The sequence below is a fragment of the Piliocolobus tephrosceles genome, chromosome 18, assembly GCF_002776525.5.
Source record: "Piliocolobus tephrosceles isolate RC106 chromosome 18, ASM277652v3, whole genome shotgun sequence".
Taxonomy (NCBI): domain Eukaryota; kingdom Metazoa; phylum Chordata; class Mammalia; order Primates; family Cercopithecidae; genus Piliocolobus; species Piliocolobus tephrosceles.
This window is the reverse complement of record NC_045451.1, coordinates 68,236,256-68,262,862: the sequence shown is the minus strand read 5'-3', so window position 1 is coordinate 68,262,862 and position 26,607 is coordinate 68,236,256. Positions and strand designations below refer to the sequence as shown.

Sequence of the window (26,607 nt, the reverse complement as noted above, 5' to 3'; positions counted from 1 at the left end):
TTTTTTTTTTTTTTTTTGAGACAAGTCTCACTCTGTCACCTAGGCTGGAGTGCAGTACGATTGATCTCGGCTCACTGCAAGCTCCGCCTCCTGAGTTCACGCCATTCTCCTGCCTCAGCCTCCTGAGTAGCTGGGACTACAGGCGCCCACCACCACACCCGGCTAATTTTTTGTATTTTCAGTAGAGACGGGGTTTCACCGTGTTAGCCAGGATGGTCTCGATCTCCTGACCTCGTGATCCACCTGCCTCAGCCTCCCAAAGTGCTGGAATTACAGGCGTGAGCCACCGCACCTGGCCTTGGGTGGCTCTTAAAACTTCTGGTACCATCCAATTTAAAATAAGTCTGACTGCTTATGAGTTTGAACTGGTTTTCATCCTTGACAGAACTACAGTATCTCTTACTTCAAAAATGCTAAAATACGTAATGCAATAAATAACTGTAAATCAAACAACGGGTCCCTAAAATTTTTACTGGGAGTTCCATTACTGTTGTGATAATGCTGAATAACAAACTTCAAAGTTCTTTGGGAACAGAATTATCAGCAAGCAGGTATACGCAACGGGAGACACAGGGAAAGCCCCCAGAGGTTGGTATTCATCTCTCATCATGCATTCTCCCCGTCCCCACTTCTCAATTACACAGCCAGCATCCTCAGGTGCTGAATTCACCTCCCTTACATGCAGAAGGCAGCTGTCAATCATGGTTCATAAAAGTCAGTATATTTCAGACTATTTATTATCTTTTGTTTTCAAAATAAACACAGTTCAATTATATTTCCTGAAATTGTTTCCCCCTCTTTCTTTAAAGCACAGAATACCTTAAATACCTTTCTTGAAGCTGGTGTCTAAATATAAACACAAGCAACTAGAATTAAAAACCTAGCACTCTGGAGATTTTCATTAATTATTTATGTTAATTATCATTTCTTTTCCCTCAAATAAAAGGAAAAAGAATAAGTTGGCTTGTATTTTCTCTCTCTTTAATGGCATTTAAACATACAGCACAGAAGCTGCTGTATGTGCTTTAGAATACTGAACTTTTAGTGGTGGGGTTTCTAGTCTGTTGTTTTATTCTGGGAGTGGGGGACTTAGGGATATCAATTAGTGGCCCAGGCTCACTTGTTAGCCTGGCTCTCCCCTACTCCCTCCCTCAGACCACTGGCAAGCTGCTTCTCCAAGCTCTCTGATCTAATTCTGCACAAATGCTTAATAAGGTTGTAGAGATTTAATACAATTAGGAGTGCTGCTCACAAATTAACCAATCCATTAACACTTCAGCAAAGAAACAATTCCAGAGGAAAAGCCAGCCAAATGAGAATTAAAAGACAACTGGCTAAGGATACGATCTGTTTTAAAAAACACACAGGGATGCATTTTCACACCTACATTTTGTATGTTTTGTGTTTTACACATTGCAAAGCAAAGAAAAATTGAGGTAAGTTCTGTCATCCGGAAATCTTCCTCTTTCACTTTTTGGCTTCTAGAAATAGGAAATGAGCGTCACTCTTTGCCAGTCAGTTCATACATACTCACAAAATCATCACAGTTCTTTCCTTACTGAGTTAAACACTCATGGATTCAAAACTCACATAATAGCTATTTTAAGTAACTTTCTCTCATAAGATGTATATATAAACATGTTCAAAAAAGCCAGATAGATACAGAAAAATTGAAAGTAAAATAACAAGAAATCCACTATCTATAAATAACCAGTTAATATTTTGGCTTGTATGCCATACATTTCCATAGATTTTTCAATAAACATGTTAAAATAATTAAGTAGTACCAGCATAATCCTAAACGAATGATTTTGTCACTAGTTTTTGTCCCACATCACCATCTTGTGATTATCTCACACCCTTAAATATTCTTGTCATCATTCTTAGTGACTATATGGCATTCTATTATATGAATATACCAGGATTTATTCCGCTCTCTGTTGTCGGATATTTAGGTTGTTCCCAATTTTTTTACTTCTCCAAATAATGCCTTAATGAATACGCCTTCAGGGATTCTTTGTATGTATCCACTCTTATTTCCTCAGGAGACATTTCTCATATTTGGAAAAAGTTCCACTACTTTCTTTGGGTATCCAGGGGACCATCTTTCCACCCTCCAGGTGTGGATACCCTGGAGACCTCTGTTTTGGATGACCCCTCACCCTGGGAACAGCCACTGATGAATGAATTGACCTCAGATAATCCCCCACACTTGATTATCTTCTTCAGTACCGTTCAAAGCACATTATAAATATCCTTAGGTACAAACATTACTAAAATACTTGATAAATGCCAGTGTTATATTTCCTGAAGAAAAATTGAGGAGAAACTTGACTTAATATTAGTAAAAGGGATAAGCATCCATTCCCCGTGCGTCGTCATTTTCCTCGGTAGTGCGTTACAAAAGCTTTGCCAACACTGCAGAACTCACTCGGGGGAAACCCACACTCTCACTTCCGCTACGGCCTGAACCAACTATTTAACCAGTGTTTCCAGATCCATGTAATAAGATAACAACACCCACCTGCTTCCCATTAGAGACAAGCGGGAAAGACCACCCAACTGAAAAGGTGCCTGTCACGTAATAAGTGGCTTGATGACATGCAGTGCGTGTTAAGCATCTCTACAGCTCTGTCTGCTTCTTGTTCTCTCAAAGTTCTGCTTCCTGGAATAAGGTGTGGATTCAGCCAGAAACTACCCACTGTCCAAAACATTTAGTTACATCATGGGAGACTAATTGTTTTGCAAGATTCTTTTAGGTCAAATGAGGAGTATACGCCTTTGTTTAGTGTTCATTTAATTATTAGTGACTCATAACATCTTAATATCTAAATAATCTTTAAGTCAGAACTATCTGTTTTGATTTCAGGAGCAGAGAGACATACAGTATTTGCCAAAGTCACAGACTAAGACCAGAATTAAGTTACTATATTGTAAACCAGAATTCACCAGCTTGACTTCTGCCTCTTGGGGTGGGTTGCAGGGGAGGATGTCACACTTTCAAGTGTTCAGGTCTCTATCTAGAAAGATCAAAGTTGAGCCATAGAGCGTAGCTCCAGCATTCCTAGCATGAGTATGAGAGACCCAACAGAGCCACACTCCACAGCTATGGAAATTCAGGGGTACAGGACACTGACAGGCCAAAGGGCACCCATTTCCGTGCTAGGATCAGGTAGATTCTCCTTTCCCATTTGCCATTTCTCAACAGACCTCACAGCTGCCAAAAGAAAGCCATACCCCTCACCTGTAAACATTTCCATACATCCACCAAAGAAACCACCACGTGACCTGCTGCTTTCAAGGAAGCTTTCAAACAACAGACATTCACTGGTGGGCTTATTGTCTTTCACTGTCAAATCCATATTTCATTTAAGAGTAAAATAATGGGATGGACAGAGCAGCTCACACCTGTAATCCCCATACTTTGGGAGGTTGAGGCTGGAAGATCATTGGAGCCCAGGAGCTCAAGACCAGCCTGGACACTACAGTGAAATATCATGTCTCCAAAATTTAAAAATCAGACAAACATGGTGGTGTGCACCTGTGGTCCCACCTTACTCAAGAGGCTGAGGCAGGAGGATCACTGGAGCCCAGCAGGTTGAGGCTGCAGTGAGTCCTGATCCCACCATTGCACTCCAGCCTGGGCAACAGAGCAAAAGTAAAACAATGTACTAGAGATTGAGGGTTTTCCTCCCTCTGAGGTGTTATAAAATTAGATATATTATACAATTTAACAACCACACATCTTCCTTCAAGGGACCACGGTTAAAGGCTACATTTCAGAGCAGAAGAACTTGTGTCATTAAGGCAAAGATGACATTGGTAAATATTAAACACAAAAAATTACTTTTTGGTGTTTCCAAATATAATCATTAACAATTTGTTTTTGTGGGCATTTATGATCACAATCAAACATCCCATTAGCTGTCAAGAAAAGAATCTTCAAATAACCAAAAATGTAAAGATTCCTGACACTGATTCTTTTAAGTATAATTGCAATGTTTTCCAAATTTTTCAAATTATTCAATAAAAACCCACAAAAATGAGATTTAGTTAGATTTGGTGTGCACTATAAAGTAAGATCATTAAAATCTATTTTATCAAATATTTATGTAGTGATTTTTCCAATAATAGTCAATCCTCATAAGTTAATATTTTCTACCTCTTAACAAAAATATGCTGGTTGCTATAACAATTTATTTTTAGTAGCATATACCTCCCTTTGATTAAATATGTGAGAATTAAATACAAAGCTGGACCCTGAAGTCTTTGGAAATTAATGTAGTTATTTCTGAAAGTATATATATAATTCTTGTTTAATTATTCTCAGAAGTCAAATGCCAGAGTTCAGTATAAACAGTCATACACATTTACCAGAAAAACAGCATGTTTTTAATCAGAATCCTCACTTTATAATAGCTCATAATTTTAGGTGTCCATTATATGGCATTCCTATAAACTAATAAAAAACACAGTAGATTCTGTGTTTTTATATGTGGTTTTATAACTTATTATAAAATATGATTAATTCTATTAATTCTACAGTGTTTCAAAATTGACTAAACTGCTTTTAGTAATCTGTCATATCATTTCTTTTTACCATTTAAAATAATTTTCCTCAAAATGCAAATTAAAACTTATTTGAAATTAAAAACTGTGTTAGACTTTATCTGATAGAAAGCACGTCTGATTTTACCAACAGCTTGACGAGAACTGCTTTGCAACCGAATCATATGACATTATTCACTTACTGACTACCCTAAATCTTCATCTCTAAGGTTTAACTATACACATGTGGGTGTGGGTGTGTATTTATTTATATAAATATATTTAAAGCATGTATTGGCTAAATTATATTGAAACTAATATTATTTTTGTCTTCCCAACGACTTCGTATGTCTGGGTTAAACAAGGTGCCTTTAAGTTAAAAAAAAAAAAAAAAAAAACAGGTGAAATTAGCAGTCATTGATGAATCTTTGCAAAGCCTCTTGGTCTACTTCCCAGCAAATGAAAGGGTGCATAACTGGGCAACGAATCCTTTTGAGACTACTTGGTTTCCCAATTTTTGGTTTCAACAGTTTTGAGAATGAGCTTAATCAAACTGTCAGCTAACAGGTCATTAAAAATAATTACTGATACTAGATAATGATGTGAATCTTGGCATGAAACTTGAAAAAGAAATTCAGGCTGGGTGCAGTGGCTCACACCTGTAATCCCAGCACTTTGGCAGGCCAAGGTGGATGGATCACAAGGTCAGGAGATCAAGGCCATCCTGGCTAATACGGTGAAACCCCATCTCTACTAAAAAAAACATACAAAAAATTAGCCGGGCATGGTGGCGGGCACCTGTAGTCCCAGCTACTCGGGAGGCTAAGGCAGGAGAATGGCGGGAACCCGGGAGGCGGAGCTTGCAGTGAGCCGAGATCACGCCACTGCACTCCAGACTCGGCAACAGAGCAAGACTCTGTCTCGACAAAAAAAAAAAAAAAATTCAAATAAGTGGTTAATCCTATCCATCTATTTATATGAACAATATTCTCAGTACCTATTTATAAAAATGAAAAATGGAAATATAATTGGTATTTAACCCAGTTTAACTCTACCAGTAAGTAATACCTCTACCAGTAAGTAATATCTATCCACAGATAAATGAACTATTTCATCGAAAGCCAGTAGATTTCTGGAACAACTTTTCCAATAAATTTTAACAATGATTCCATAGTATACTAGTGATAATTCAACTAGATAAAATCTAACACTTAAAGCTTTATGCTCCTATAAAATTAAAAATAGAATTAAAATTTCAATTTTTTTACATATTTTTGTTACAGAGAAGCCTGATAAGTAATCAAAGACTTTCAAGCACAAATGTGTTATAATAGGATATGATTCTATAGGGAAAGAACATGGGAATGCCAGTTTAAGGAGAAAAATTAAAGAGGTAAAGTTTCTTTCAATTAAATAAAAGTTTGTTCATATATTTTTAAATGGACAATGGAGGGTATCGAATCCCTTTGGTACTTGGGTCTTTACAATGGATACCTGTAAAATATGTTTGTACAAGTTGTAATTTAAAATGCCAATATTTACCATAGGGCATGCATTCTCTCCTTCTCAACTGTACAAACATGTCATGCAAACTTCAGATGTGAACTTATCAATGTGCAAGGAAGGCCCAGTATTTAAAAATTCTTTTTAAATTTTCATAGTGCTTTGAGTTGCGGTTTAATTAAACATTCTTTTATTGAATATACAGGCTTTTGAGTCAGATGCCAATGACCCACAGACCTTGGAACTGAGCAGTATCAGCTCCCTGTTCAGAAAGCCATTTCACTGGCAAGGTTTCATCGCGCAGTATCTAGCCCTTGTTTTGCTCCCGACTCTAACAGTTTGGCTGGTTCTAGTATAATATAATCTCTGAAATAAGCAAACCTGTTGACTTTGTTCTAAAAGTCACCCTCCAAACTAAAGACATCAACCTGATTAAGTGCCTAAGGACTGGTGTTCCTTCCCCCAGGCCCTTCCTCCTGCCACCTCATTGCCAGTGCACTTACAACACCTGACCCATTCATCCACCCTTAGTGAACTCCTGACTAACCAATCAACAGGGAAGCATATAAAAAGATCCTGGATATTGAAACAGAAGCAGGTTAAGCCCACGGTGTATGCAGAGTGATTGTAAGTCTGTCTGATATAGAGAAAGAACTACAAACTGTGGGTCACTGGCTGAAAGGATCAGGCTGGTAATGTTCAAATCTCAGCTCCGCCCTTACAGTTTGCCTGATCTTGGCCACTCTGCTTGAGTTGATTTCCAGGCCTGTAAACTGAGGGTAATTTAGGTTGTTACGAGTATTAAACCAGATAATACAGAATTAAAAAGCATGTAAGACAATGCCTAGAAATTTTAAGTATTCTATGAGTATCAGCTGTTCTTCTGTGGTATTATTACACATTTACACACAAGTACTTCAGTGTTGATTAGACATAAAGTAGATAAAGCACCACCCAGTGCCTCACCAGGCATGGTACTGGTTATGCTTTCACTTACCAGTTCACCCTGTGTGAACGAACACTCTGTCCTGTCCACATCTGCAGAGGAGAAATACGATGACAAGTGGCCTGGCCACTGATAATGCCACTACAGGAGGAGTGGCCATGGTCGAGTGGGATACAGATACCTGTTTGGTTCACCACTTCCTTTTAAAACCCATCTACCACATGAGAGGGAAACAGATGAGGGAAAAGAAGAAGAGGGAAAAAAAGAGAGAAAGCCTTGGACCTTGATATCAGGCACGGGAATAGAACAGTAGCCAATATTTTGAGTCATGAATCTTCCCCAATACTCAACACTTTTCCAACCTGTGGCCAAATTCCAATCCCACGCAAATCCATCCCTTAAATATAGTACCACATATGATCTGCATGGGACAGAAGGGAAGCCTGCCAAGCCACCAAGTTCAAAAACAAAAACAATTCAAACTTTGTTCCTCTCTGCAATTTCCCAGACGCTCTCCTTTCTGCATCTGCTCTAAGATAACCACAGCCTTCAAAAACTCACTTGCTTAGAAGACATCCCGTTTTAAGAGAAAAAAATTTAAAAACCATTTCAAAAGACTATGTAAGAGTTTATTCTCTCCCTTCCCTCTGCGTCAGACCTGAATAGTGCCTAAAGGCCTCATGGGCAGCTCCCGTGTCCATTGTCTAACTACAAACCTCCTAGTTACCTAGCTGACCAAGAGAGCTTTCCCTGCAGTTCTCCCATAGATCTTTCCTCCTGCACACTTGGCCTCAAGCTCCCTTGCCAAGGCCAGCCTGCAGAATGAGCAACCTCCTCTCTCCCCCCCTAATTTCCACACTCTCTACGTCAATTGAGAAATAGAAGGCTCAAGTTGCTTGGGTATCCCTTCAGTTTTTCTACGAGCTCCTTAACGGCAAACCCTCATCTTGGACACCCTTATATCCTCAATGCTCAGCACAGGCCTGGCTCCCAGGGCCTCAGCACAGGACTTAGAAACAGGTACTCACCCACAGAAGGCACAGATACCTCTTCCAGCAGGGGGATATTACCCTACCTCATTTCACACTCAGTGCTAGCTAAGCATTGTATTTGGAAAGAAAACACCTTGCAAAAAACTCTTGAGTATTCTTCCAGCCATGGAGGACTTGTCACCACTGTGTTTAGTTTCCTTTTACAAAGGATTCTGTACCTTTCACATAAATCAGATATTCGGACGGAAAACACAAGAAATTACAAAAGCACATTTCTATCTAGGGGATTTGTAACCACAGAAAAGACAACATTCCGCCCTCCTCTGCTCATGAAAAATATAAGTAATTCTGTAACCGATTAACTTCAGTCAAGTTACTAAGAAGCTAAGTATTTTTCCTTTTAATTTACTCTTTCAGAGTGCTGTAAAATAGCAGTAAGTACACTGCACTTCTGGACTATGCCAATGTTACAATTGTTTTAATATCAAAATGAGAAACTGTACCAAATTCTTCAGCCATACTTGAAAATTATAACATGTGCTTTGGACCCAATAGGCAGGGACAAGAAAACAGGTTTTGAGCCCAAGAGCCAGGGGGAAATGAGCACTTTTGGATCTAAAATCGGCTGTAGTCACTGTCCATGGAACAACCTGAAATGCGTTGAGGCCTCAGTTCCATAAACCCTAAAATAATAGTGCTGTCATCTTCACCTCATAGGATCACACTGGGGAAGTATATAGATGATATGTAAAGGACCTAGCACCTAGGTGGTATGCAATTGTCACATTTCCTTTTTCCTTATTTCTAGGAAACCAGGAGAAATGGTAGCAAATTTATGAATCAAGACCACAAATGGAAGAAAAACTGGGGCCGGGGAAAACCATACCCTTTGGGGTTTGTAGACATAAAGGAAAAATACAAGGCAAGGTTATTGCTCAAGGCTATTCTGTATCATAGGGCTCCAACAATAACAGCAGCTATTCTGGACTGGGCACTGTGTTTTACACAGGAGGACCAAGGAAGCAGAATTCATCCCCTTTTCACAGATGAAGGACTAGAGAGGCTATGTGACTCTCACAGCGACGAAATAGCACAGCCAGGTTGAGAACTCAAGTTTAATGAGGTTATTATCACCTTCAGAACCGACCAAGGGACACGGGGATTGAAAAAACATCATATTATTCGATCTCTGAAGTAAACCCATGAGAATGCCACCGATTGGCCCTATTAGCAGATGAGGAAGTGAGTTCACCAAAGTTAACAACTTCACCCTTCAGATGACAGTAAGTGGCAGTGTTGGCCCTTGAATGCAGTTCTTTCAACTCTAAACTTTTTTTTTCCCCACGCTGCCCATGATTTCCCAACTGTTCAGAGAAGCTGGGGCATTTAGGTCCTACGTGCTGGGTTCTAGCAGACCCCTGTATGAGTCCCAATTTCCCACCTCTTTTTGTATCCGTACTCTTTACCATGTGGCCCTGCAGCCTCACATACCAAGGAGTGAGGACTATTTCCCCACCGTTGATTCTAGGCTGGCCTTGTAACTGGCTTTGGCCAGGAGAAGAGGTGGAAGTGACAAGGTACTCTTCCCAAGCATTAGCCCGGAAGTCTTGATGCACTTCTGCTCTCTCTTTGGAACAAGAGATCACATGAAGAAGAGTCCAACTGTCCCAGCTGAGGACATCCTAGATGAGCCTACAGAAGGACAACAGCAAAATTGCAAGAAAGCTCAGCCAAGATCACCGAGGAGAGACACACACATGAAGTATACCGAGCCCAACTTAGGTCCACAGAGGCACCCACAGAACATGAAGAATAGTAAATGGTGGTTGTTTTAGGTCACTAAGTTTTGAGGTGCTTTGTTACACAGCAACAGCTAACCAATATACCTTGTTTGCCAATCTGGATAGCCTTTTTAAAAGTGTATTGACATAAAACTTTGTTTAACCAAAAGATTTGTATACATTTCTACCTATGTAAAATTTTGCTTAGCCAAAAGATTCTGATCCTTTAAAAAATTAAATTGGATGCCAGGTGGGGTGTCCCATGCCTGTAATCCCAACACTTTGGGAAGCTGAGGCAGGAAGATGGCTTGACGCCAGGAGTTTGAGACTAGTCTGGGCAACATAATGAGAAACCATCTCTCCAAAAAAACTTTTATAAAGTAGCCAGGAATAGTGCCACATGCTGCTTGGGAGTCCCAGCTACTCTAGAGGCTGAGGTGGAAGGATCACTTGAGCCGCCTGAGATGTCAAGGCTGCAGTGAACTATAATCATACCACTGCACTCCAGCCTGGGTGACAGAGTAAGACCTCGTCTAAAAAAAAAAAAAAAAAAAGAAAATAAAATGTGCACACACAATAGGTGCATTTGGAGCACTGACACAAATGATGAGATTTGAAACTAATTTATTTTCTGCCACCACCCAAAAAGGTTTAATGCATTTATAATGATACATAAAATAAAGCAAAATAAATTAAAATGACGTGAGAAAAGGGACTAAGAATCAGGCCAGCAAAAAGACCCAGAAACAAGGATCAACTGCCCAGACGAATGCTCTGGCAGTTTGCTGCTTTGTGTCCAGGTACTATCTACTCTTGAACTGGTAATAGAACCTATTTTTTTCTTGGAGCCCAATTACAGGAGCAATTTGTACTATGAGGGAAGAGAATCTCTCTTTTCCACTAGGCTTGGAGCAGGAGAGATTTAGCCTGTAACTCCTTAGAAACATCACATAGAGAGAAAAGATGCTTAGCAAAGAAGACTTGGAATCCCGTGCCCACCTTTGGCCTTCTCTGTTACATGTTACAAGAGCCAACAAATTCCCTGTTTGATGTAAGCCAGCTTTGACTGAGGTTTTCAGTTCAATATAAAAGTTCTAACTACTACAAAACATGCGTTTGAATCTGGCTTTCTAACAGCCAACGGAAAAAAGAAACTTGATGGCTTATTTTACTCATTGTGTCCACAAGAAGAATCTAACTACACAGGAGAATCACACCTTTCCCTGAACCGAAAGAAATCTCTCCAGAAGGTCATCATACAGATTTTATATGATGTAATACAACATCACTTAATATCTTCCTAGCAGCCACACTACATTTGAAATGCTTTTTTTAGAGCATAACTTCAATACAGGAGGATGGCACCAAAGTAAAGCATCAATCAGGAAAACACTACTCTGGGTATGTATGGGGAGGGAGACATGGCGCATGTACCCCACGTTCAGATGACCTGGTTGGGTTGGGAGTGGAGACGACTTTACCTGCCAAAGTCTCCATCGATTCTCTCAGCCAAGCTTTTATTCGTAAATGGGGGGCAATACGTTTAAGACTATCATACCCTCTCAGCACACTACTTAGCATACACTTAGTGCTCAGTATATGGTTATCACTTATGACTATCAATGCTAAGCCCCTGAAATAAGGCTTCCCTATGTAGTCAATATTTAAGAAGCCACAGGCCTTAACAATCTAGTTGCTGAAGAGCCTTTGGTGTCACCTGTGAATGGTAGCTACATTCTCAAGCACAGAGAGAAAGAGTGAACTTCACTCATCCTAAGTGCATAGCTTAGCAGGTGAAGCCTATGGCAAATGTTCAAAGCATCTGCAATCTTGCAGACAGCCCTCCAACACCCACTTCTTGTTAGCAACCAACCTCATGCTGTATCAGGCACTCCCTCAGATGGGACCCAATGCTCTAGACATGTCTCCCATGCTCACCTATCAAAAATGACCCAAAGATCCAAGTCTCATTCTCTTATGCTGTGCTATCTGACAAACTAATTTGAACTAAGATATAAGCTGATGACAATCCTCATACTCTTTAAGATATTGGAGAGATCCTTGAATCAAATGTCATTTTACAAGGGAGAATCTAAAGATGTCAACTTATCGAGGTGACAGCTAGTTAGAGATGTCATATTTAAGATAACTTAATGAGCCACCTCTCCTAGAGACTATATTTTGACAAAGACCTTTCTTCCTTGGCCAAAATGATGAGCTAGTGGAAACTGCAAGTGCTTTAACAGACCAGTATGCCCATTTTGAGGTTTGTGAGACTTTTCAAAACTACTGCAATCAAAGCACCAAGCTTTTGGTCCATGCTTATGGGGCACCTAAGACAAATTATTCCAGTGTTCATATGTTTCAATGAACATGAAGTAAAGGACTAAGTGCTGGAAAATAATCTTCCCAAAATACTTTGCAGATCATCTTGTCTCATGATCTTCCCGGAATGAGTCATCTCAAAATGCAGCTCAAATCTGCAAATTTAGAGACCTAAAATCATCTGTGTTCTGATTACTCCAAAATGTCTTTATTCTTTCACTATATTCTAAATGTTCCAGACTGATGCCATATTTACTAGAGGTCACCAAGCTGCAAGATAGATACGAAGCAGATAAGTTTCTATAATGTGCTTTGTTTCATAACTCATTTTCTCTTCTGATACCGAAAAGCCTCTGCTTTATAAAAGAAATGCTCTCTGGCCAATTATAGTTTGGTATGTAAAAATTCATGTATTAATAGTAATCCTCAGATGCTTTCTTAACACTCCTCATGGTAGATGTGATAAATTCTAAACAGAGGCAGGGTCTCTGAGTCACTGTTAACTCTCCTTCCAGTCTTCAACTTTAACGAAGATCAAAATCATATGGGGTATTTCTTTACCAGTTTCTGACACTGTAGGTCTGGTGGGGCGAGGAATCCGCATGTTTAACAAGTGCTTCAGGTGACTGTAATGCAGGTCTCCAGCATGCAGTGCCTTCCATGGCACGGAGCAGTGCTGGCTTTTCATGATGCTAATGTTAAGGTGATCATTTTGCTAATTTCAGGGGGCTTTTTTCTTTTCAAACATAATGTTGGCTCCGTTTATAAAATCTAAACATATATAACCACATATACATACTTCTGTGTCACTTATACAACCTCCCAGCACCACAACTAGCAAAGCCTTGGACCCAGAAAGGGGATGTGTTAGTCTGAATCATGTGAAATTGCCAATATTCAACCCTTTTTCGCTTACGAAAGCACAGGGTTCCTATGCTTAAATCTGTAATCTGCATGAGGATGCGGGAACAGACTGATGGACCCGTCTGATCCTGACCACTAATTACACGTGAAGTCCTATCACCTCAAGGGCCGCTAACATCACAGCATTGGTTATCTGATTTAGTCTCCGCAATAATTCTGCAAGGAGGCTGGGTGTAGCAGCTCACACCTGTAATCCCAGCACTTTGGGAGGCTCAGGTGGGAGGATCACTTGAACCCAGGAGTTTTGAGACCAGCCAGGGTAACAAAGCAAGTCCTCTGTCTCTTAAAAAAAAAAAAAAAATTGGCCGGGTGCAGTGGCTTACGCCTGTAATCCCAGCACTTTGGGAGGCCAAGGCAGGCGGATCACGAGGTCAGGAAATCGAGACCACCCTGGCTAACACGGTGAAACCCCACCTCTATTACAAATGCAAAAAAATTAGCCAGGCGTGGTAGCAGGCACCTGTAGTCCCAGCCATTCAGGAGGCGGAGGCAGGAGAATGGCGTGAACCCGGGAGGCAGAGTTTGCAGTGAGCCGAGATCGTGCCACTGCACTCCAGCCTGGGCAACAGAGCAAGACTCTGTTTCAAAAATAAAAAATTAAAAATTAATTAGCCAGGCATAGTGATGCACCTATGCTCCCAACTACTCAGGAGGCTGATGTCAGAGGACTGCTTGAGCCCCGGAGGTCATGGCCGCAGTAAGCTATGATCATGCCACTTGCATTCCAGCCTGGGTGACAAGAGCAAGACCCTGTCTAAAAATCATCATCATCATCATCATCATCATCATCATCATCATCATCATCCTGCAGCGTATTTTAAAATGAAATAACACCCCCAAGGCCTCATGGCTACTCAGAGGTAGAAGGAGAACTCAATGCCAGGAAGATCTGATCCAACCTGTATCAGGCTGGATACTACCTGTATCAGGAAGGCTACTACAGCCCTTCTTTCCACAGCTCAGGGACCCCCAAGGCTGATGTCACAGCCTCAGACCCCCACTGTGTCCTGTCCCTCTCTGACAAAGCATGCTGCTCTCCAAACATACCAAGGGTTCTCAATCAGCTGTCTCACCGGGGCCCCCTGCCTACTGAGCAAGGTTAGAAAGAAGAGCAGAGGGTCTTTACAAAGCCACACATATGGGATGAAAATGATGACAGAGAGACAAGGGAGAACCTCCCTCACACACACACACACACACACACACACACACACCTCCGGAACACAATGCCAATGGGAGCCAATGACCTGAACTCACTGTGGAAATTTTACACCACATTTGGTGTTCAAGACTTCAGAAGTTGAGGAAGTAGAAAACACAGTGTATGAGGTTGTTGTCAAAGTAGCCTCTTTTTATTAAGTTTTATCACTTGAGAGTACGCTACACTGAATGAAAAAGGAACGAGAACATGCCTGCTGTAATGAAGATGAGCCTGATGTTATCACGATGCAGTCTGAGCTCAGTGTAGGTATAATTCATTTCATTCTATATCAGAAATAAAAGGCAGTAGAGATAATATATATTATTCCCTGTCATGGAATCTTCTATCTGGTGATACCATGGTTCCTTTAATATACCAGTGACTACATCAAATATCCCTAGAGTACAGTCATGATTCATCTACTACATAGTAAATTTCATTTTTTAGTGATCAGTATTATCTCAAAATGCTTCTTTATAGCAATAACTGATTTATACATTTTTATTATACACAATAAAACTATACTCTTACTTTTATATATTTAATTAACAAAAGGTAACACTTTTTCCTTTAAATTTAGCAACTGGGTCTCTATACACCTATAAATTACTAATGGCACCAGGCACTAAACACACAGCCTGGTTCTGTTGTTAAGGTTATTGGAGATACCTAAGTCAAACTTAATAGGAAGCAGGAAAAAAAAAAAAAAAAAGAGCCTTAAGTATAAGTTATTTGATTTTTTTCTTCTCCAAGGGAGCTTCTTTAAATTGTTTCTTAATTCATTCAACAAATACTTATTGAGTGACTACTACATGCTAAAATTGTTAAGTAATTTGGTTTTACACATTGTGAGTATTTTTAAAGGAATGCTTTGAACCACCTTATAATTGTATATCTAGATGGAACATCACACTGAGTCCACTTTAAGTCCATTTTAAGCATGTGCTTATTACATGATGTAAAGTACCTCAAGCTACTCAAACTGAGAAGAGAGAATAAATAGTATCCACCAAAAACAGGCTGGGCCAGGCACAGTGGCTCACATCTATAAACCTAGCACTTTGGGAGGCTGACCTGGGAAGACTGCTTGAGCCCAGGAGTTTAAGATCAGCCTGGGCAATGTACCAAGACCCCGTCTCTATCAGTTTTTTTCGTTAATTAGCCATGCATGGTGGCTCATGCCTATGGTCCCAGCTACTCAGGAGGCTAAGGCGGGAGGACTGCTTGAGCCCAGGAAGTCGAAGCTGCATTGAGCCATAATCAGTGATCATGCCACTGCACTCCAGCCTGGATGACAGAGCAAGACTCCTTGAGAAAAGAATAAAACAAAAAAAAACACAGACTATACAAAGGGTGTGGTCCAATTCCTTCTCACCCTCTGTCAAAGCCTACCTGTTACCTGTGAGCCCATTTTGATTCCACAGCTGGAAGCCAGGGAGAAGTAACAGGACCTCAGACTCCCAGAGCAACCCACACTGATATTAACTCTTCTCATTGTATGCAATAAATCTGCTTTCTGCATATTGAATAGAAAGAGAGATTAAAATGAATATTCACCCATCTGAAAAACTGATGCTTTATAAGCTTTTATGCTTTGCAGCCCATAAAAAGTAAATGCTTTGCTTCTGCTTTGGCTGGTGCATGTTGAAATAAATCATTCTGTTAAACAGTGGCCTTTTCTTCAGAGGGAGATGCTAAAACCTTATCAGTTTTGACAAGTCTCTGACTCCTCTCCTCTCATTCAACTCTCCGGCATGTCCTGCAATCCTTGTTCTTTTAGTTTGCAAGGTCATTTCCAACCCCTGCTAGCCCCAATTTCAAAAGGAAGCCACACCGCGTTCTTCAATCAGATTCTCCACCCTGCCCTGACTTCTAACCCAAAGCCAAACACTTGTGTTTCATATAATGGTTTTGATGACTCATTAGTCTTCTGAGTTTTAAGCAGGAAAAACGGCTGAATCAGATTTCCAGGCAGATTTTCATGACTTCTTGAATTACATACCTAAACCCTCAATGCTGTAGAAGTCACTCCTTGCAGATATAAGAAAAGTACAGACAAGCCATATTCTAAAGATGCTACACGCCTACAGAGAGCCATCCACGCCACTGCTTTTTCTGGTCTACTACAAGAAGGCCCCGAAGGTTAACATGAACCCTTATTTAGTTGGCACATATATACTACTTCTTCCAGTTTCACCACTACATGCAGATTAGCAGCAACACATGACACAGCAGAGAAAAAAATGAGTACGACTGTAGCAGGTGAATCTAACGTTGTCTCTGGATCAGTGCTGAATTTCAACAAACTACACTACAAGTAGCAGCGGAACTACAACTTCCACTAAAGAATTCAATTTTACAGTAAAGAGTTAGAGGTACACAAGTAAGCGGATGAAAGTCCGCTCTCGGGCCTGTCTTTAGCTGTCCAGGCAGCCATCTGTGGATGGGGCTGGGCCTTGCTGGGCTCAGACAGGTGGGTTTAGGGATGCAGCTACACCTAGTGATGAGCTGCGGATCGCAGCAGGAGCAAGCGGCAGCAGGGAAGCACTCTCCAGCTGTTTCTCAGAGAGGCCCGCTGCAAGGCGTTCAGGATCAACCTGTCAAAAGACATCATGATTATTTTTATTTACCTGGAGTGTTAAATGACAGAGAGGCAATGGTTGTCTTTCGGGGTTCAGAAAAAAATTTTTAGGCTCAATTTTAGGATTCACATTGTCAGTACTTTAAATAAATGTCCAAGAAAAATCTTTATTTTCTTTTTTTTTCCTTTTTTTTTTTTGAGACGGAATCTTGCTCTGTCACCCACGCTGGAGTGCAGTGGCGTGATCTCTGCTCACTGCAAGCTCCATCTCCCGAGTTCACGCCATTCTCCTGCCTCAGCCTCCTGAGTAGCTGGACTACAGGCGCCCACCACCGCCCCCGGCTAATTTTGTTTTTGTATTTTCAGTAGAGATGGGATTTCACCGTGTTAGTCAGGATGGCCTTGGTCTCCTGACTTCATGATCCACCCGCCTGGGCCTCCCAAAGTGCTGGGATTACAGGCCTGAGCCACCGCGCCTGGCCGAAAAACCTTTATTTTCTATTTGGAAGTTGAGTTATTCCCAAAGGCAAAGTTTCACATTTCCACATTAGAATTCCAAATCTTACATCTACTAACTTCCAGTTCTCTCCTGAGAAAGTCCCTGTTTCCTTCCATTTTAGTAGATTTTGAAACTTTTAATAAATGAATCACTTTTCAAGGTGTGGTAACTATATCTTCATCTTTGCCCATTACCATCCACAAAGAGGCCATACAGATGTAAGCGCTCAATAAATATTTACCTGAATTAAATATTTCAAAAAGAATTATTAATAAGCACTATAAAATATTCTAATAAGCACACTGGGCTGCATGCTTATTATAACAAGGCAACAAATAACTCCTATACGAAATATCAACCCAGGGAAATTTCCAATGGCTAACCATTACAACAAAATTTAATTGTTACATTGTGGTAAGTAAAAATATAGGAAACTTTTTTATTCATTTGAGTTTTACAACTGGCTGGATTTAGTCTCTTTCCCAGTGTCTGACCAGAGACAACACAATCGCATCACCATGTTGGTTATACTGGCTGTATTAATCAAGAGGCTAAGCCGTGAATGAATGGACGTGATATTTTTACCCCCAGTTCTCTTTCGGCTCTTGTCAAGGGAGGCTGATAGGGCAAGCAGAAGATCTCAGTTCTTTTAGAACAAGGGTTCTCCAACTTCAGGTCACATCAGAATCCCATGGGGGGCTTGTTCTAACACAGATTGATGGGCCTCATCTCCAGGTTGCAGATTCAGGATGAGAGGGTTGCAAGTCTAACAACTTTCAATGTAATGCTGATGCTGATGGCTCAAGGACAGCATTTTAAGAACTCCTTTTTCAGGGCGCAGTGGCTCACACCTGTAATCCCAGCACTTCGGGAGGCGGAGGCGGGCGGATCATCTGAAGTCAGGAGTTCAAGACCAGCCTGGCCAACATGATGAAACCCCGTCTCTACTAAAAATACAAAAATTAGCCAGGTGTGGCGGCGAGCACCTGTAATCCCAGCTACTTGGGAGGCTGAGGCAGGAGAATCAATTGTTTGACCCAGTGAGGTGGAGGTTGCAGTGAGCCGAGATCACGCCATTGCACTCTATTCCGGAGGACAAAAGCGAAAGTTCATCTCCGAAAGTTCATCTCAAAAAAAAAAAACTCCTCTTTCAGGACAATGTTTCTTCAAGTGTGGCCTTTTCTTACAAACTCTGAACAGCCAGGGATGCTGGGGGACCTCCATCATGGACATCAGAATCACCACAGCTGGGCCCCAGGAAGCAGCCTTTGAAAGGAGGACTGCAGATGCTCCTCGTGGACGGCAGGTTTTGAGAAGCACAGATTTAAAGCTAGCTCACCATCAACACTGGTGCAGTTTCCCAGGCCCTCCCCAGAGCCACCTAGCGTCACTGAGGCAGGATGTTACTGTGATCTACCTGCACAACTGCCACTCTTCATGGCCCTCCTTCAACTTTCCATGTGTTTCTCCTTTATAGCTAAGAGGGCACAAGGGGAGTGACCCTCCCTTGCTAGGATCTCTGGAGCTTGTCACATCCCACACCTGAGTACACAACACTTCTCTTCTCATCCTGTTTTTGTCTTTTTCTCTCACATACTCCCAGCCCCTTAATTACACCCTGGCCTTGCCAGCCGCCTCACCAATGATGGGGGCACTACAGTCTAGGAAGCTTGGTGACTAAATCTTTCCTCCTCCCCACCCAAGGCAGCCCAACTTATTTTTCTCTGCTGGGTTTTTCAGAGCTACAGTGTAAACTCAGGCTTTCTGATGACTAAACTGAAAACCACAGCAGTATTTTAGGAAGCAAAAAAGCAACATCCTCTTATAATGCAAGATTTACATTATTTTGTACCTCTTTAGAATGTTTAATTTGTGAGTTGGAAAGACATTAATAATTAAACCTTCCTTCACTTATAAAATAAGCCTATTAACATGCATGTTATATTCATAAAGATAGTAAGCACACTAAAAAGTGAGACTGCAGGTAAGTTGGTTTTCAAAGAGAAGAATCTCAGAATTAAAGTAAAATGCATGGTGGACTTAACCCCTAAGAAGAATGTTTCACTGCTGAAAAGCATAAAACTCATTAAAATGCCTTATTCCCTAAATGAAAACCAAGCCTTGGGATATTTAGATAATACATGCTCATTCTAGAAAACTTAATGAAATCTAAAACAAAAATTGAAAGAAAGCAACAGTTAATCTAACACACAGTTCCTCTACTATATACAGCCTCACAATTCCTAGAATATATTACAATCCTTAGAGAATTATGAACAATTTAAATAAAGCTATTGACTTTTCTAGAATTGTCACAGAATTACTTAAATTCTGAAACCAACTTTTACCAAATCTAAAGGCTAGGCTAGGCTTCATTTATAAAGAATTTATATAATCTGAAGACATAATTCAAATTACTTGTTCATTAAAGAAAATTCATTTTGCATTACCCAAATTATATACACACTTATCCATATATCACTATATGTCAATAGATTATTTTCTTAAAATCTTTAAAAATAACCCTTTGAAAACATGAGAGACTAAAAGTTATAATTTTCTAGATCGGGACAATTTATTATGCTTAAGCAATTCTTCTTTACATATACAGAACACTAAGAATGTTATAGTAATTTCTTAGCATATTTCTTTCATGCTCACTGATTTAAATTTGAAGTATTTTCTTCATTATCAATTTTCAATCTAGCAAAAGCACCTTGAAAATGTAAAATGCTATGACTATAGTTATCTGAAAAAGAGAAAAACTTAACTGCTAAACAAATATATTACCACTCTTTGCAAAGAGTGCTTTAAAATTCTGTATTTTGAAAAAATTTCAGATTTATAGAAGACTTGCAAAAACAATACAAAGTGTACAAGTACCCCCTTCACCCAGCTTCCCCCTGATGTTAACATCTTACATACACAGAGCAGAATTACCAAAGCCAAGAAATTAACATTGGTACCACACTACTAACTAAATTACAGGCTTTATTCAGATGTCAGCAGTTTTCCTACAAACATCCTTAAAATATTATTTTAAAAAATTAATTTATCCACAAGAGTCCCAAATTCACAAGGTTATGTTAACATTTAATATAGTTCAAATACTACTGTAGCTGAAACAAAGCGCTAAGTCTGTATTTGTATTTCTGCAAACCAAAGCTTGCTTAGCAGAACTTAACACATCAAAACCATTATAAAGTAGAACTAAACACTTCATTGTATTATATATGTTGCAACTTGGCTTTTAAGAAATTGGGTCAAAGAGGAATAACTTGCCAACTTGTTGGCTTCTCACCATGCAAAAGAGAATTTCCAACAAAAGTAAAATGATTTAACTTTCTTTCTCATATCTTACTTATATACCATCTTACCAGTTATTTTTAGTGAACACTAAAGGCCTAGAAGATATAAAGTGAACCTCCATTATTTTGCCTAACAAATTAGAAACTGTAACGATAAAAAACAATTTTTTAGCCCTGGCATGGTGGCTCACGCCTGTAATCCCAGCACTTTGGGAGGCCAAGGCGGGTGGATCACAAGGTCAAGAGATTGAAATCATCCTGACCAACATGGTGAAAACCCATCTCTACTAAAAATACAAAAACTAGCTGGCAGTGGTGGTTGTGCGCGCCTGTAGTCCCGGCTACTCAGGAGGCTGAGGCAGGAGAATCACTTGAACCCAGGAGGCGGAGGTTACAGTGGGCCGAGATCATGACACTGTACTCCAGCCTGGCTACAGAGCAAGACTTCATCTCAAAAAAAAAAAAAAAAAACACAATTTTATAATGAAATACATAATTATAGTAAGCAACGTCATCACAGACCAAGATCCTAATACTTTTCCAGTGTAAGTTTAGCATTCTATTTCTGATGTCTGGTATCCAAATCACATGTAATCCACCTCCAGAAGTGATTAATTAACAGTCTTAACAATTCTAAACTCATTCCCAAAGACGACAGGAGAGCACTGCAGAAGGCAAACAGCAGAGTGCCTTGTGTAGATGATATCTGAGTTATACAAAAACCCTTGACTGATTATGTATTTATAAACCCTCACGATTAGTCCATTGGTCTAAAAAGAACCCAGTGTGGAAAAGGCAAGCCAAGTCTAACTTTTAACAATCACTTCTCTCCCTCCATTTTATTATATATTGGTCCATTCACACACAATTTGAACGTGTGCAAATGATCAGCATTCCCATTAGTGATTTATTCAACAAATAGTAATGCCCGTGACATCTAAGAAACTATGAGAAATGTTTTTTGAGAAAGCCAGAAGAAAATGAAAATTGGCTTTGCCCTCAAAGAGCTTACAATCTAGGTCTTCTACCTGTAAAATTTGTTCCCATGTCAAGTGAAAAGCAGCCAATTACTACAATTTCTGGAAGAAACATAAAAAAGAAATGTGTCAATGCCACTTCTAGCATTCAGAATTAACTTTCTCAACATACAAAAACAAAAAACAAAACCCTGAGTCCCACCTGTACTACCTAAATGCAATATGGAGAGAAAACAAATAATGAAGTGAAACATAACTGATCCTTGCACATACGAAATTTGCCAACTTCACTTTTCACTTTTTTTTTTTTTTTTTTTTTTTTGAGATGGATTCTCACTCTGTCACCCAGGCTGGGGTGCAGTGGTGCCATCATAGCTCACTGCAACCTCAAACTTCTGGGCTCAAGCGATCCTCCTGCCTCTGCCTCTAGAGCAGCTGGGACCACAGGCACACGCCACCACACCTAGCTAACCCAATTTCACATTTTTTAAAGTTCACCGTTTCTGAGGCATGGCTTGGATGCTGCCCTTTACCCAGTAACATACCAGGATAACTCTGGCTTTCTAGATAGAAAAGAAAACACATTTCACTTTATGGTATGGTAACTCAAACAAATAGATATATTTCTTCCAAATGAAAAATCAGGCTACATTTTAGTAGAAGTCTATTTTGGCTTGACTGATCATTTACATCAGCCTTAACAAGGACATGGGTCAGTACAACTGAGGCTGAAATCCTTTTTGGTGATGAGGAAACCATGGTTTAAATAAGCAATGTAAATATTTGTTTCCACCCCCTTGCACGCAATTTAAAAATCCATCCAAATGATATTTGACATAGCTTAACTTTAAACAAATCCCAAGCAGGGAGTTATGGATCTTAATAAAGAGAAAAACATCACTAGGGCTCTCATACTTGGCTTCTAATATTAGTGAGTTACCAGGCTCTCAAATTGGCGAGTGCTACTCTATTATTCGCTAATAAGAACGCAGACCAAATTCTGCATCCCTTTTATAATCAGACGACAGTGCATCATTGTGTTAAATCCTCTGGAGCACATGCAATTACCAGGCAGTTAGGGAAACACAAAACTTGGAGAAAGGATATTTCTGTATTGAAGGTGATGGTTTGGGTTTCAAAACCTACAAGTTCCACTCCTTCTCTGAGGCCAACTGTGATCAAGGGTCCTGCAGATCAGCAACACACAAGACACAACTAATGTGCCTGTGAGTCCAGCGCTCCAGCAGCCAGTGGTCCAGGACTCCAAGAAAATAAAAAGGTTTCCACACACCAGAGGACCAAAGGTTTTTACTGCTTAAAATATGCTCTTTACTGTTTATGAAAGTCCCCTTCATCAAATTCTTAAAAAGCCCAACTTACTCATTCAACTCACTTGTTCCCAAATGCTGAGACCTATTTTGCAAAAACCAAGTTTAAGACCAAAGGGCAGGCTTTTTTAATTAAGAGAAAAAGAAAGCCCACCGCTCCCATTGCATGTGGACCTTAATGAAACTAATCTAATAAACACTAGAAAGGTGGTGTGCAAATGGGCCAGCGTTTGCCGTCCATCCACCTGTGTCATCCAGGTAATAACGGTGATCCTGGAGGTTCTAAACCCCTGTGACAGGGTGCCGGGTTCGGCCCCACGCCGGACCCCCGACTCCGATCCACAGATCCTCTCCATGAGGGGCTCCCCTGGGCTTAGAACGCCCCTGCGCGCGCGTGCAGGCACACACGCGCGCACACTCACACGCTTGCTCGCACACCGCCAGTGCCTCTCCTTCCCACCTGGGACCCCCGAGCAGCCGGGCTGGGTGAACAAGTTGCCGCTGGCCGCGGCGCTCCGCTAGGGGGCCGAGGGTGGGGAGGGGGAGCCCAGCGGGGCGCAGGGCCGTGGCTGCCAGGGCCTGGGGACCTGCCCGCTCCCTCCGCGGGCGCCGAGCCCTCCCGCTGGGACTGGCAAGGAACTCCCCCGGCTCCTCCGCAGACGCTGCGCGACCGCGGGGACCTACCAGGGTCGCCAACCGCGCCGGGCAGGGGGCGACAGGGAGGGCAGGACACCGGGAGATCGCCGCCGCCCAAGCGGCCGCCAGGTCCCGGAGATCGCTGCGGGCGCAGCCGAACACCGGCTGCCTGGGCCCGGCCGCTGCTCAGGGTCGGCGGAGACCGCTCAGCGACTACGCCAGGCGGCCCGGTGGCTGCAACTGGGAACTTCAAGCAAAGTTTTCTGCTGTTCCTTTTGCAGCCGGCCAGGGACTCATAGTGGCAGCCGCCCAACCTTGAGCACTAGCCCAGGCCGCGGGAGGACGGAGGCCGAGCTGGGAGTCCCGCCTGGGGAGCTCGCCCTCGGGGTTCGTCCGCTCCGCCCGCCTGAGGACTGGGCGCCTGCCAGCCCCACGGCCCCTCGCCCAGCGCCCAGCTCACAGGGAGAAGCCGTGTCCGGCCCGCCGCGCCTCCCGCCCGGCCCCGACGCCAGCCTTAGGGCTCTACCACCAGGCAGCTGCCGGCGTCCCGCGCCGGCCCGCGCGCCTCGGGGATGGCAGAGGCGGTCCCGCTTACCTGAGAAGGTCTCGCCCGCCGCAGTTAGCAAAAGTCCGGCCAAAGTCGCCAGGCAAGTCCCAAGTCTCCTCATGGTGCTGAGTGCGCGCCGGGCCGCTCCCCAGCGGCGGTGGGTGGGCGCACGAGGGCGGTGGGGGCCGGGAGCTTTGATTCCGAGGCAGCCAGGAGGGAAGGGTAAACAGCAGAGCACTGAGCCAAGCCCCCAAAGTGCCAACAGTTGCAGAAGTCCGAACTCCAGCGGCTCCAGGGGCGCGGGCACAGGATCCTGGGTCCTCCTCCCCTGTCCCTGGCCCCACTCGGCGTCTGGCGCCGCTGTCAGAGGGAGCTGAGGGCGAGCCCGCGGAGCCAAAATCTTCCCTCGGTTCCGGTGGCTGAGCTCGCCGCCTCTCGCCTTCCCCTGCCCGGGACCCAGGACCCGAGCTGCCGGCCGTGGCCGTGGCGGTGGCGGTGGCCGTGGCCGTGGCCGCGCGCGTCCCGCCCGCCGCCTCTCCACAGGCAGCCCAGAGCCCAGCCCCGGGCGGCGGCGCGCCGATGACCGAGCCCGCGCCGGCTGCGCGCGGGGCTCTTGCTCCCCGACTGACTGGCGGTGCCCCGCAGGCCGGCTGAAGGGAGCGCTCACGTCACGGCCGCCCGGCACCGCCGCGGCCCGCTAGAGGGCGTGAGCGCCCGCGCCCCGCCGGCCCGCGGCCGAGCGCCTCCGGGAGCTCTGCTGGGGGCGGCCCGGCGGCCACCGCCACTGCCGCCGCCGAAGCGGGCGTCAGCCGCGCCGGGAGGAGCGGCCACCGGGCTCCCCCCGCCCACCTCCTCGCCCCGACCGCGTCTTCTATTTTGGTGGCTGGCTCTGGGGAGGGTGACTGTGGAAGGGGCTGCGCCGCCGCCAGAAGTTTGTCCCGGGTCACGAGCCGCGAGTAGTTTGTGAGCGCGGCCGGGCGGGACCAGCGGCCTGCGACCCAGCGGGCTGAGCCAGGCGGCTTGGAGCCCGGCGCCGGACGGCGATGTCACCGCACAGGGCCAGCTGCACCCGGAGTCGCCGGGCCTGCGCTCCTCGGCGGCTGCGGGAAACGCGAGCCAGGCGATCGCGGAGGCTCCAGAGGGCTGCGAGGTCCTCTGCGCCGCGGGCGGAGCGAAGTTGGGGGGCGCCGGGAGATGGCGCGGGAGCCGGGAGCGCCGAGCCCCGCGATCACCAGCCCGCTCCCGGCCGGGCCCGCGGGGTACACGCCGCTGGCCCCGAGCACTGGCGCCGGGGAAGCAGTTTCTGCTGTTCTGCCTCCTCATCATGCCTCGGTGTCCCGGGTGGGCCCGGAGCGAGCCGCAGGCAGTACACGGAAGGCGGTGGTCACACCAAAACCAGGGTTTGGACATAACCCGTGGTTTCTGTATCTGGTGCAAAGTGCTGGGAAACGGGAGAAAGAAAAGTGGGGAGTGACTGAAGTAATGTCTTGAAATATTTTAGTTTTACTATTTTGGGTCTGAGTGAAGAAAAAAACCTTACAATGCTTCAGCAAAGAGTAAATTTTTTATTTTAATTGTAAAATTTTTTGTAAGTGATCCTTCTGTCTTCCAGGGAATAAGCACATTGAGCCAGCACCAACCAGACAGCTGTAAGCTCCTGGCCTAGCTAACTGAACACAATAGAAGGGTTGGGAAGAGGGTAAATTAGGAACCAAAGTAACTGAGTGACAGGGTTCTAGCAATGATTCTGGCTAGAAGGCAAACCGGTGATGCAGAGGCACCCGGGAGTTCTCCTGCACTTTTTCCACAAGAGGGGTTCTCTGCTCAGCGCTCACTGCTTTCTAGTGCTTATAAAGACGTAAAAAATAAATGGATTCCACTCTCAAATTGACCCTGTCTCCAATGTACACCAGAACCAAGAAAGATAGAGCTGTGGTCATCCCAAGGCAAATTTGGGGACTAGAAGACTTTTGCCTTTAGTGTAGCAACCAACACTCCTCTTACTTCAGGAAGTCCACTTAGTAGATACTTACCAGGCCTGCTCTTTAGAAGTCTCAATATTAATCATTTACTTGTTAATATGACCTTACATCATCCTGCCACTTCTCCCAACTATGTGCTTATGGAACCCTATCTTTAATTGTGAAATGAACATTGAAATCTCAGGAAGGAAGCAGTGTCTTCAAGATCAGCAAGTGCAGATGGTCCAATCTGCAACCTGGGCTTTCAATTTTGATGTACTTGTGTTCTATACTGGAGTTCAAATTTGTTTTAAAAAAAAAAAAAGTAATAGGCTTTTCAATGGAGTTTTTCTGCTAGTGGGAGGACAGAGGTGGAAGCTAGGGGGATAAAAGTTGATCTAATCACTTTGCTTCAGAGTAACTTCTTTAAATTAGGTGAAGTTAATATTAGGGTAGGATTTCATTTGCAAAGTATTTTAATTCTTTCAGCAAATATCTGCTGAGGCAATACCATATGTCAGGCACTGTGCTAAGTACTGGAGGTTGTCTT

At 43.1% G+C, this 26,607-nt stretch overlaps 1 protein-coding gene across 2 annotated transcripts in view; it reads right to left on the bottom strand.

The window, feature by feature from the left end:
- Nucleotides 1-24,720, bottom strand: part of PTPRM (protein tyrosine phosphatase receptor type M) — an 846,383-nt gene extending 821,663 nt beyond the window's left edge. For both annotated transcript variants that reach the window (XM_023228490.2, XM_023228491.2), the window contains exon 1: nt 24,145-24,720. In XM_023228490.2, coding sequence (XP_023084258.1) covers nt 24,145-24,217 — 73 coding nt within the window. In that variant the 5' untranslated portion in view covers nt 24,218-24,720. The remainder of the gene's footprint in view (nt 1-24,144) is intronic.
- Between the last annotated feature and the right edge of the window lie 1,887 nt (nt 24,721-26,607).